A 13,306-nucleotide genomic window follows, 5' to 3' on the forward strand; every position below is an offset into this window, starting at 1 on the left:
TTGGTTTACAGAGTTACTATAGACCTCGTTGGTTTACAGAGTTCTGTATGTTATTCAGAGTTACTATAGACCTCGTTGGTGTACAGAGTTACTATAGACCTCGTTGGTTTACAGAGTTACTATAGACCTCGTTGGTTTACAGAGTTACTATAGACCTCGTTGGTTTACAGAGTTACTATATACCTCGTTGGTTTACAGAGTTACTATAGACCTCGTTGGTTTACAGAGTAACTATAGACCTCGTTGGTTTACAGAGTTATATATGTTATTCAGAGTAACTATAGACCTCGTTGGTTTACAGAGTAACTATAGACCTCGTTGGTTTACAGAGTAACTATAGACCTCGTTGGTTTACAGAGTAACTATAGACCTCGTTGGTTTACAGAGTAACTGTAGACCTCGTTGGTTTACAGAGTTACTATAGACCTCATTGGTTTACAGAGTTACTATAGACCTCGTTGGTTTACAGAGTTCTGTATGTTATTCAGAGTTACTATAGACCTCGTTGGTTTACAGAGTTACTATAGACCTCGTTGGTTTACAGAGTTACTATAGACCTCGTTGGTTTACAGAGTTCTATATGTTATTCAGAGTAACTATAGACCTCGTTGGTTTACAGAGTTACTATAGACCTCATTGGTTTACAGAGTTACTATAGACCTCGTTGGTTTACAGAGTTCTGTATGTTATTCAGAGTTACTATAGACCTCGTTGGTTTACAGAGTTACTATAGACCTCGTTGGTTTACAGAGTTACTATAGACCTCGTTGGTTTACAGAGTTACTATAGACCTCGTTGGTTTACAGAGTTACTATATACCTCGTTGGTTTACAGAGTTACTATAGACCTCGTTGGTTTACAGAGTAACTATAGACCTCGTTGGTTTACAGAGTTATATATGTTATTCAGAGTAACTATAGACCTCGTTGGTTTACAGAGTAACTATAGACCTCGTTGGTTTACAGAGTAACTATAGACCTCGTTGGTTTACAGAGTAACTATAGACCTCGTTGGTTTACAGAGTTCTATATGTTATTCAGAGTAACTATAGACCTCGTTGGTTTACAGAGTTACTATAGACCTCATTGGTTTACAGAGTTACTATAGACCTCGTTGGTTTACAGAGTTCTGTATGTTATTCAGAGTTACTATAGACCTCGTTGGTTTACAGAGTTACTATAGACCTCGTTGGTTTACAGAGTTACTATAGACCTCGTTGGTTTACAGAGTTACTATAGACCTCGTTGGTTTACAGAGTTACTATAGACCTCGTTGGTTTACAGAGTAACTATAGACCTCGTTGGTTTTCAGAGTTCTGTATGTTATTTAGAGTAACTATAGACCTCGTTGGTTTACAGAGTTACTATAGACCTCGTTGGTTTACAGAGTTACTATAGACCTCGTTGGTTTACAGAGTTACTATAGACCTCGTTGGTTTACAGAGTTACTATAGACCTCGTTGGTTTACAGAGTTCTGTATGTTATTTAGAGTTACTATAGACCTCGTTGGTTTACAGAGTTACTATAGACCTCGTTGGTTTACAGAGTTCTGTATGTTATTTAGAGTAAATATAGACCTCGTTGGTTTACAGAGTTACTATAGACCTTGTTGGTTTACAGAGTTACTATAGACCTCGTTGGTTTACAGAGTAACTGTAGACCTCGTTGGTTTACAGAGTTACTATAGACCTCGTTGGTTTACAGAGTTCTGTATGTTATTTAGAGTAACTATAGACCTCGTTGGTTTACAGAGTTACTATAGACCTCGTTGGTTTACAGAGTTACTATAGACCTCGTTGGTTTACAGAGTTACTATAGACCTCGTTGGTTTACAGAGTTACTATAGACCTCGTTGGTTTACAGAGTTACTATAGACCTCGTTGGTTTACAGAGTTACTATAGACCTCGTTGGTTTACAGAGTAACTGTAGACCTCGTTGGTTTACAGAGTTCTGTATGTTATTCAGAGTAACTATAGACCTCGTTGGTTTACAGAGTTACTATAGACCTCGTTGGTTTACAGAGTTACTATAGACCTCGTTGGTTTACAGAGTTCTGTATGTTATTCAGACTACCTATAGATCATTAGTGTTGAGCGATTAACGTCCATTTCCTATTTCTTCCGGTTATTAAACAACTACTTGACCGATGTCGTTTCAATTACTTGAATTCCATTTAGTTCGTTTTTTTGGGGGAGCCCAAATCATTCATGAGAGAAATCAGAGAAATCAAGTCAATAACGATGTGGGGAAGCGCTGGGTTGAAGGGAGTTGTAGTTTCCATAAGTAAATATTCAACCTAGTTCAGCGCAGAAACGTGATAATGAACTACACTGAACAAAACATATAAGCGCAACATGTACATTTTGTGCAAAAATTGGTTTACATCCCTGTCAGGGAGCATTTCTCCTTTGCCAAGATAATCCGTCCACCTAACAGATGTGGCATATTGTGCTGGGGACAATAAAAGGCCACTCAAAAATGTGCAGTTTTGTCAAACAACACAATGCCATGTTGAGGGAGCACGCAATTGGCATGCTGACTGCAGGAATGTCCACCAGAGCTGTTGCCAGAGGCTTGAATGTTAATTTCTCTACCATAAGCCACCTCCAATGTCGTTTTAGACATTTTGGCAGTTACATCCAACCGGACTAAAAATCACAGACCAGGTGTAACCACTCCATCCCAGGGATCGTCTGAGACCAGACACCGGGACAGCTGATGAAACTCGGGAGTATTTCTGTCTGTCATAAAGCCCTTTTTGGGGGGGGGGGGAAACTCATTCTGATTGGCTGGTTTCCTTATATGAACTGTAACTTGGTTAAAATCTTTAAATTGTTGCGTTTTATATTTTTTGCTCAGTGTATAATGACCATAATCCATTGCACCATTTTTTTATGACACAGAGACGGATCAAAGAGGTGAAGCGAGACGTTTCACTCTTCACTAAAATCTGTCCAAAATGAATCCCAATGCGTTAAAATGATCTTATTTTTGGACCTAAGCTTGTCGCCCGCCTTTGGGACAAACACTCCCATTTTGTTAGGGCAGCAATATGAGTATTACGCCTGCTACGTTAAATACACACAGACCGCATAGACCACATGGGGCGGCAGGGTAGCCTAGTGGTTAGAGCGTTGGACTAGTAACCGAAAGGTCGCAAGATTGAATCCCCAAGCTGACACGGTACAAATCTGTCGTTCTGCCACTGAACAAGGCAGTTAACAGTTAACTAGGCCGTCATTGAAAATAAGAATTAGTTCTTAACTGACTTGCCTAGTTAAATAAAGGTAAATTAAAATGACAGAGGACTGTACACAACTAGGAGAGGGAGTAGAGACAGTTAGTGCTTTATCTTCTGTTGAAGAACTAGTCAAAAGAAATTTACATTTACATTTTAGTCATTTAGCAGACGCTCTTATCCAGAGCGACTTACAGTAGAGTGCATACATTTTATTACATACATTTTTATTACATTTTACATACTGAGACAAGGATATCCCTACCGGCCAAACCCTCCCTAACCCGGACGACGCTATGCCAATTGTGCGTCGCCCCACGGACCTCCCGGTTGCGGCCGGCTGCGACAGAGCCTGGGCGCGAACCCAGAGACTCTGGTGGCGCAGCTAGCACTGCGATGCAGGGCCCTAGACCACTGCGCCACCCGGGAGGTTGGCGCAAATGATTTGAGCAGACCGCTCTGCAGTGTACTTAGGCACGCTAGCTAAATAGGATGACATAGGCCTCTCCTCTGTATGAATAGAAAGCCCTATTGACTCAGCACTATTCTACATGTAATGGCCTCTCCTCTGTATGAATAGAAAGCCCTATTGGCTCAGCACTATTCTACATGTAATGGCCTCTCCTCTGTATGAATAGAAAGCCCTATTGACTCAGTATGGGGAGCACTGGGCGCTAGATGGCCTGGCTGGCTGCTTCTGCATGAGCAGAGATCAGATAACCAACCTCATTAAGCACTATTCTACATGTAATGGCCTCTCCTCTGTATGAATAGAAAGCCCTATTGACTCAGTATGGGGAGCACTGGGCGCTAGATGGCCTGGCTGGCTGCTTCTGCCTGAGCAGAGATCAGATAACCAACCTCATAAAGCACTATTCTACATGTAATGGCCTCTCCTCTGTATGAATAGAAAGCCCTATTGACTCAGCACTATTCTACATGTATGGCCTCTCCTCTGTATGAACAGAAAGCCCTATTGGCTCAGCACTATTCTACATGTATGGCCTCTCCTCTGTATGAATAGAAAGCCCTATTGGCTCAGCACTATTCTACATGTATGGCCTCTCCTCTGTATGAACAGAAAGCCCTATTGGCTCAGCACTATTCTACATGTAATGGCCTCTCCTCTGTATGAACAGAAAGCCCTATTGGCTCAGCACTATTCTACATGTAATGGCCTCTCCTCTGTATGAACAGAAAGCCCTATTGGCTCAGCACTATTCTACATGTAATGGCCTCTCCTCTGTATGAACAGAAAGCCCTATTGGCTCAGCACTATTCTACATGTATGGCCTCTCCTCTGTATGAATAGAAAGCCCTATTGGCTCAGCACTATTCTACATGTAATGGCCTCTCCTCTGTATGAACAGAAAGCCCTATTGGCTCAGCACTATTCTACATGTATGGCCTCTCCTCTGTATGAATAGAAAGCCCTATTGACTCAGCACTATTCTACATGTAATGGCCTCTCCTCTGTATGAATAGAAAGCCCTATTGACTCAGCACTATTCTACATGTATGGCCTCTCCTCTGTACGAATAGAAAGCCCTATTGGCTCAGCACTATTCTACATGTATGGCCTCTCCTCTGTATGAATAGAAAGCCCTATTGGCTCAGCACTATTCTACATGTATGGCCTCTCCTCTGTACGAATAGAAAGCCCTATTGGCTCAGCACTATTCTACATGTAATGGCCTCTCCTCAGTGTGAATAGTTTAGATTGCTGCTCTTTTCCATTCATATTAATAGCCAGATGGGCCTGGTCTGTGTGAAGGACATCGTTATAATGGACCATACCAGCCAGATGGTTACACTGGTGCCAATGTGGACAGAAACACCAACCACAAGTATGAATACATATGATGGAGTCTCTCTTTTTAACTCCAGCCTGGCGGTAGAGGAAGCATTGGTGCTGTGGTAAGATAAGAGGCCTGTCAGTACTCACTACGGTAGTATCTACGTTCACCAGGCTTGTCACCGTGTGGCAGAGATGCCTAGCAGAGGCAGTAGGGTTGGCTGTCCCCTCTCTCTCCTCTCAGCCTGTGGCTACACTCAGATTGGCAGAGAGGGGGACAGATTTGAAAGAGACATGACTTGTTTAGACTGGGGCTGTTACCCTGGCTGCCTTTAAAAAAAAGTCCCTGTCAGTGGTTCCACCACTGCTGTAAAGAGACTGGCTTTCTGATGGTGTTAATTTACTGGTTAAATCTGTCTCCTTCCATCTATCCTGTTTCAGCGTTCAACCACTGCTGTAAAGAGACTGGCTTCCTGATGGTGTTCAAGTGTCGGGATCAGAACGCTGCCCTGAAGGAGTGTCTCACCGTACAGTGAGTCAACTAACTCACACCTCATGTCATCAATAAGGCTTCCTAAAACATGGCTTTTATTTACAGTTTAAAACACATAGATTTCATGTTTTATAACCATTTAACAAATTATATAAAGTACAATACATTTATTTTTTTCTGGTATATTCTTCATACTAGTTCTGACTCGGTGTTCTAATGATAACTGTTCTTCATACTGACTCAGTGTTCTAATGATAACTGTTCTTCATACTGACTCAGTGTTCTAATGATAACTGTTCTTCATACTGACTCAGTGTTCTAATGATAACTGTTCTCCATACTGACTCAGTGTTCTAATGATAACTGTTCTTCATACTAGTTCTGACTCAGTGTTCTAATGATAACTGTTCTTCATACTGACTCAGTGTTCTAATGATAACTGTTCTTCATACTGACTCAGTGTTCTAATGATAACTGTTCTTCATACTGACTCAGTGTTCTAATGATAACTGTTCTTCATACTGACTCAGTGTTCTAATGATAACTGTTCTTCATACTGACTCAGTGTTCTAATGATAACTGTTCTTCATACTGACTCGGTGTTCTAATGATAACTGTTCTTCATACTGACTCAGTGTTCTAATGATAACTGTTCTTCATACTGACTCAGTGTTCTAATGATAACTGTTCTTCATACTGACTCAGTGTTCTAATGATAACTGTTCTTCATACTGACTCAGTGTTCTAATGATAACTGTTCTTCATACTAGTTCTGACTCAGTGTTCTAATGATAACTGTTCTTCATACTGACTCAGTGTTCTAATGATAACTGTTCTTCATACTAGTTCTGACTCAGTGTTCTAATGATAACTGTTCTTCATACTGACTCAGTGTTCTAATGATAACTGTTCTTCATACTAGTTCTGACTCAGTGTTCTAATGATAACTGTTCTTCATACTAGTTCTGACTCAGTGTTCTAATGATAACTGTTCTTCATACTAGTTCTGACTCAGTGTTCTAATGATAACTGTTCTTCATACTAGTTCTGACTCAGTGTTCTAATGATAACTGTTCTTCATACTAGTTCTGACTCAGTGTTCTAATGATAACTGTTCTTCATACTAGTTCTGACTCAGTGTTCTAATGATAACTGTTCTTCATACTAGTTCTGACTCAGTGTTCTAATGATAACTGTTCTTCATACTAGTTCTGACTCAGTGCTCTAATGATAACTGTTCTTCATACTAGTTCTGACTCAGTGATCTAATGATAACTGTTCTTCATACTGACTCAGTGTTCTAATGATAACTGTTCTTCATACTGACTCAGTGTTCTAATGATAACTGTTCTTCATACTAGTTCTGACTCAGTGCTCTAATGATAACTGTTCTTCATACTAGTTCTGACTCAGTGATCTAATGATAACTGTTCTTCATACTGACTCAGTGTTCTAATGATAACTGTTCTTCATACTAGTTCTGACTCAGTGTTCTAATGATAACTGTTCTTCATACTAGTTCTGACTCAGTGCTCTAATGATAACTGTTCTTCATACTGACTCAGTGTTCTAATGATAACTGTTCTTCATACTAGTTCTGACTCAGTGTTCTAATGATAACTGTTCTCCATACTAGTTCTGACTCAGTGCTCTAATGATAACTGTTCTCCATACTAGTTCTGACTCAGTGCTCTAATGATAACTGTTCTTCATACTAGTTCTGACTCAGTGTTCTAATGATAACTGTTCTTCATACTAGTTCTGACTCAGTGATCTAATGATAACTGTTCTTCATACTGACTCAGTGTTCTAATGATAACTGTTCTTCATACTAGTTCTGACTCAGTGTTCTAATGATAACTGTTCTTCATACTAGTTCTGACTCAGTGTTCTAATGATAACTGTTCTGACTCAGTGCTCTAATGATAACTGTTCTTCATACTAGTTCTGACTCAGTGTTCTAATGATAACTGTTCTTCATACTGACTCAGTGTTCTAATGATAACTGTTCTTCATACTAGTTCTGACTCAGTGCTCTAATGATAACTGTTCTCCATACTAGTTCTGACTCAGTGTTCTAATGATAACTGTTCTTCATACTAGTTCTGACTCAGTGTTCTAATGATAACTGTTCTTCATACTGACTCAGTGTTCTAATGATAACTGTTCTTCATACTAGTTCTGACTCAGTGATCTAATGATAACTGTTCTTCATACTGACTCAGTGTTCTAATGATAACTGTTCTTCATACTAGTTCTGACTCAGTGTTCTAATGATAACTGTTCTTCATACTAGTTCTGACTCAGTGCTCTAATGATAACTGTTCTTCATACTGACTCAGTGCTCTAATGATAACTGTTCTTCATACTAGTTCTGACTCAGTGTTCTAATGATAACTGTTCTTCATACTAGTTCTGACTCAGTGTTCTAATGATAACTGTTCTCCATACTGACTCAGTGTTCTAATGATAACTGTTCTTCATACTAGTTCTGACTCAGTGTTCTAATTATAACTGTTCTTCATACTAGTTCTGACTCAGTGCTCTAATGATAACTGTTCTTCATACTAGTTCTGACTCAGTGTTCTAATGATAACTGTTCTCCATACTAGTTCTGACTCAGTGCTCTAATGATAACTGTTCTGACTCAGTGCTCTAATGATAACTGTTCTTCATACTAGTTCTGACTCAGTGTTCTAATGATAACTGTTCTCCATACTAGTTCTGACTCAGTGCTCTAATGATAACTGTTCTTCATACTAGTTCTGACTCAGTGCTCTAATGATAACTGTTCTCCATACTGACTCAGTGTTCTAATGATAACTGTTCTTCATACTGACTCAGTGTTCTAATGATAACTGTTCTGACTCAGTGCTCTAATGATAACTGTTCTTCATACTAGTTCTGACTCAGTGTTCTAATGATAACTGTTCTCCATACTAGTTCTGACTCAGTGCTCTAATGATAACTGTTCTTCATACTAGTTCTGACTCAGTGCTCTAATGATAACTGTTCTCCATACTGACTCAGTGTTCTAATGATAACTGTTCTTCATACTGACTCAGTGTTCTAATGATAACTGTTCTGACTCAGTGCTCTAATGATAACTGTTCTTCATACTAGTTCTGACTCAGTGTTCTAATGATAACTGTTCTTCATACTAGTTCTGACTCAGTGTTCTAATGATAACTGTTCTTCATACTAGTTCTGACTCAGTGCTCTAATGATAACTGTTCTTCATACTAGTTCTGACTCAGTGTTCTAATGATAACTGTTCTTCATACTAGTTCTGACTCAGTGTTCTAATGATAACTGTTCTCCATACTGACTCAGTGTTCTAATGATAACTGTTCTTCATACTGACTCAGTGTTCTAATGATAACTGTTCTGACTCAGTGCTCTAATGATAACTGTTCTTCATACTAGTTCTGACTCAGTGTTCTAATGATAACTGTTCTTCATACTAGTTCTGACTCAGTGTTCTAATGATAACTGTTCTTCATACTAGTTCTGACTCAGTGCTCTAATGATAACTGTTCTTCATACTAGTTCTGACTCAGTGTTCTAATGATAACTGTTCTTCATACTAGTTCTGACTCAGTGTTCTAATGATAACTGTTCTTCATACTAGTTCTGACTCAGTGCTCTAATGATAACTGTTCTTCATACTAGTTCTGACTCAGTGTTCTAATGATAACTGTTCTCCATACTAGTTCTGACTCAGTGCTCTAATGATAACTGTTCTGACTCAGTGCTCTAATGATAACTGTTCTTCATACTAGTTCTGACTCAGTGTTCTAATGATAACTGTTCTCCATACTAGTTCTGACTCAGTGCTCTAATGATAACTGTTCTTCATACTAGTTCTGACTCAGTGCTCTAATGATAACTGTTCTCCATACTGACTCAGTGTTCTAATGATAACTGTTCTTCATACTGACTCAGTGTTCTAATGATAACTGTTCTGACTCAGTGCTCTAATGATAACTGTTCTTCATACTAGTTCTGACTCAGTGTTCTAATGATAACTGTTCTCCATACTAGTTCTGACTCAGTGCTCTAATGATAACTGTTCTTCATACTAGTTCTGACTCAGTGCTCTAATGATAACTGTTCTCCATACTGACTCAGTGTTCTAATGATAACTGTTCTTCATACTGACTCAGTGTTCTAATGATAACTGTTCTGACTCAGTGTTCTAATGATAACTGTTCTGACTCAGTGCTCTAATGATAACTGTTCTTCATACTAGTTCTGACTCAGTGTTCTAATGATAACTGTTCTGACTCAGTGCTCTAATGATAACTGTTCTTCATACTAGTTCTGACTCAGTGTTCTAATGATAACTGTTCTGACTCAGTGCTCTAATGATAACTGTTCTTCATACTAGTTCTGACTCAGTGTTCTAATGATAACTGTTCTGACTCAGTGCTCTAATGATAACTGTTCTTCATACTAGTTCTGACTCAGTGTTCTAATGATAACTGTTCTCCATACTAGTTCTGACTCAGTGCTCTAATGATAACTGTTCTCCATACTAGTTCTGACTCAGTGCTCTAATGATAACTGTTCTTCATACTAGTTCTGACTCAGTGCTCTAATGATAACTGTTCTTCATACTAGTTCTGACTCAGTGTTCTAATGATAACTGTTCTCCATACTCACTCAGTGTTCTAATGATAACTGTTCTCCATACTGACTCAGTGTTCTAATGATAACTGTTCTTCATACTGACTCAGTGTTCTAATGATAACTGTTCTGACTCAGTGATCTAATGATAACTGTTCTTCATACTGACTCAGTGATCTAATGATAACTGTTCTTCATACTGACTCAGTGCTCTAATGATAACTGTTCTTCATACTAGTTCTGACTCAGTGATCTAATGATAACTGTTCTTCATACTGACTCAGTGTTCTAATGATAACTGTTCTTCATACTAGTTCTGACTCAGTGTTCTAATGATAACTGTTCTTCATACTAGTTCTGACTCAGTGCTCTAATGATAACTGTTCTTCATACTAGTTCTGACTCAGTGTTCTAATGATAACTGTTCTTCATACTAGTTCTGACTCAGTGTTCTAATGATAACTGTTCTTCATACTAGTTCTGACTCAGTGCTCTAATGATAACTGTTCTTCATACTAGTTCTGACTCAGTGTTCTAATGATAACTGTTCTCCATACTAGTTCTGACTCAGTGCTCTAATGATAACTGTTCTGACTCAGTGCTCTAATGATAACTGTTCTTCATACTAGTTCTGACTCAGTGTTCTAATGATAACTGTTCTCCATACTAGTTCTGACTCAGTGCTCTAATGATAACTGTTCTTCATACTAGTTCTGACTCAGTGCTCTAATGATAACTGTTCTCCATACTGACTCAGTGTTCTAATGATAACTGTTCTTCATACTGACTCAGTGTTCTAATGATAACTGTTCTGACTCAGTGCTCTAATGATAACTGTTCTTCATACTAGTTCTGACTCAGTGTTCTAATGATAACTGTTCTCCATACTAGTTCTGACTCAGTGCTCTAATGATAACTGTTCTTCATACTAGTTCTGACTCAGTGCTCTAATGATAACTGTTCTCCATACTGACTCAGTGTTCTAATGATAACTGTTCTTCATACTGACTCAGTGTTCTAATGATAACTGTTCTGACTCAGTGCTCTAATGATAACTGTTCTTCATACTAGTTCTGACTCAGTGTTCTAATGATAACTGTTCTTCATACTAGTTCTGACTCAGTGTTCTAATGATAACTGTTCTTCATACTAGTTCTGACTCAGTGCTCTAATGATAACTGTTCTTCATACTAGTTCTGACTCAGTGTTCTAATGATAACTGTTCTTCATACTAGTTCTGACTCAGTGCTCTAATGATAACTGTTCTTCATACTGACTCAGTGTTCTAATGATAACTGTTCTTCATACTAGTTCTGACTCAGTGTTCTAATTATAACTGTTCTTCATACTAGTTCTGACTCAGTGCTCTAATGATAACTGTTCTTCATACTAGTTCTGACTCAGTGCTCTAATGATAACTGTTCTTCATACTGACTCAGTGTTCTAATGATAACTGTTCTTCATACTAGTTCTGACTCAGTGCTCTAATGATAACTGTTCTTCATACTAGTTCTGACTCAGTGTTCTAATGATAACTGTTCTTCATACTAGTTCTGACTCAGTGCTCTAATGATAACTGTTCTTCATACTGACTCAGTGTTCTAATGATAACTGTTCTTCATACTAGTTCTGACTCAGTGCTCTAATGATAACTGTTCTTCATACTAGTTCTGACTCAGTGCTCTAATGATAACTGTTCTTCATACTGACTCAGTGCTCTAATGATAACTGTTCTTCATACTAGTTCTGACTCAGTGCTCTAATGATAACTGTTCTTCATACTAGTTCTGACTCAGTGCTCTAATGATAACTGTTCTTCATACTGACTCAGTGTTCTAATGATAACTGTTCTTCATACTAGTTCTGACTCAGTGTTCTAATGATAACTGTTCTTCATACTAGTTCTGACTCAGTGTTCTAATGATAACTGTTCTTCATACTAGTTCTGACTCAGTGCTCTAATGATAACTGTTCTTCATACTAGTTCTGACTCAGTGCTCTAATGATAACTGTTCTTCATACTGACTCAGTGTTCTAATGATAACTGTTCTTCATACTAGTTCTGACTCAGTGCTCTAATGATAACTGTTCTTCATACTGACTCAGTGTTCTAATGATAACTGTTCTTCATACTAGTTCTGACTCAGTGTTCTAATGATAACTGTTCTTCATACTAGTTCTGACTCAGTGTTCTAATGATAACTGTTCTTCATACTAGTTCTGACTCAGTGTTCTAATGATAACTGTTCTTCATACTAGTTCTGACTCAGTGTTCTAATGATAACTGTTCTTCATACTAGTTCTGACTCAGTGCTCTAATGATAACTGTTCTTCATACTAGTTCTGACTCAGTGTTCTAATGATAACTGTTCTTCATACTAGTTCTGACTCAGTGCTCTAATGATAACTGTTCTTCATACTGACTCAGTGTTCTAATGATAACTGTTCTTCATACTAGTTCTGACTCAGTGCTCTAATGATAACTGTTCTTCATACTGACTCAGTGTTCTAATGATAACTGTTCTTCATACTGACTCAGTGCTCTAATGATAACTGTTCTTCATACTAGTTCTGACTCAGTGTTCTAATAACTGTTCTTCATACTAGTTCTGACTCAGTGCTCTAATGATAACTGTTCTTCATACTAGTTCTGACTCAGTGCTCTAATGATAACTGTTCTTCATACTAGTTCTGACTCAGTGTTCTAATGATAACTGTTCTTCATACTAGTTCTGACTCAGTGATCTAATGATAACTGTTCTTCATACTGACTCAGTGTTCTAATGATAACTGTTCTTCATACTAGTTCTGACTCAGTGTTCTAATGATAACTGTTCTTCATACTAGTTCTGACTCAGTGTTCTAATGATAACTGTTCTTCATACTAGTTCTGACTCAGTGTTCTAATGATAACTGTTCTTCATACTAGTTCTGACTCAGTGCTCTAATGATAACTGTTCTTCATACTAGTTCTGACTCAGTGTTCTAATGATAACTGTTCTTCATACTGACTCAGTGTTCTAATGATAACTGTTCTTCATACTAGTTCTGACTCAGTGTTCTAATGATAACTGTTCTTCATACTAGTTCTGACTCAGTGCTCTAATAACTGTTCTTCATACTAGTTCTGACTCAGTGCTCTAATGATAA

At 38.3% G+C, this 13,306-nt stretch overlaps 1 protein-coding gene across 1 annotated transcript in view; it reads left to right on the plus strand.

The window, feature by feature from the left end:
- Positions 1-13,306, plus strand: part of cmc1 (C-x(9)-C motif containing 1) — a 31,350-nt gene that overhangs the window by 16,593 nt on the left and 1,451 nt on the right. Inside the window, exon 3 of the mRNA XM_071395688.1 lies at positions 5,476-5,566. Coding sequence (XP_071251789.1) covers positions 5,476-5,566 — 91 coding nt within the window. The remainder of the gene's footprint in view (positions 1-5,475; positions 5,567-13,306) is intronic.

This window comes from Salvelinus alpinus, chromosome 4 (assembly GCF_045679555.1).
Source record: "Salvelinus alpinus chromosome 4, SLU_Salpinus.1, whole genome shotgun sequence".
NCBI classification, from domain to species: Eukaryota; Metazoa; Chordata; class Actinopteri; order Salmoniformes; family Salmonidae; genus Salvelinus; species Salvelinus alpinus.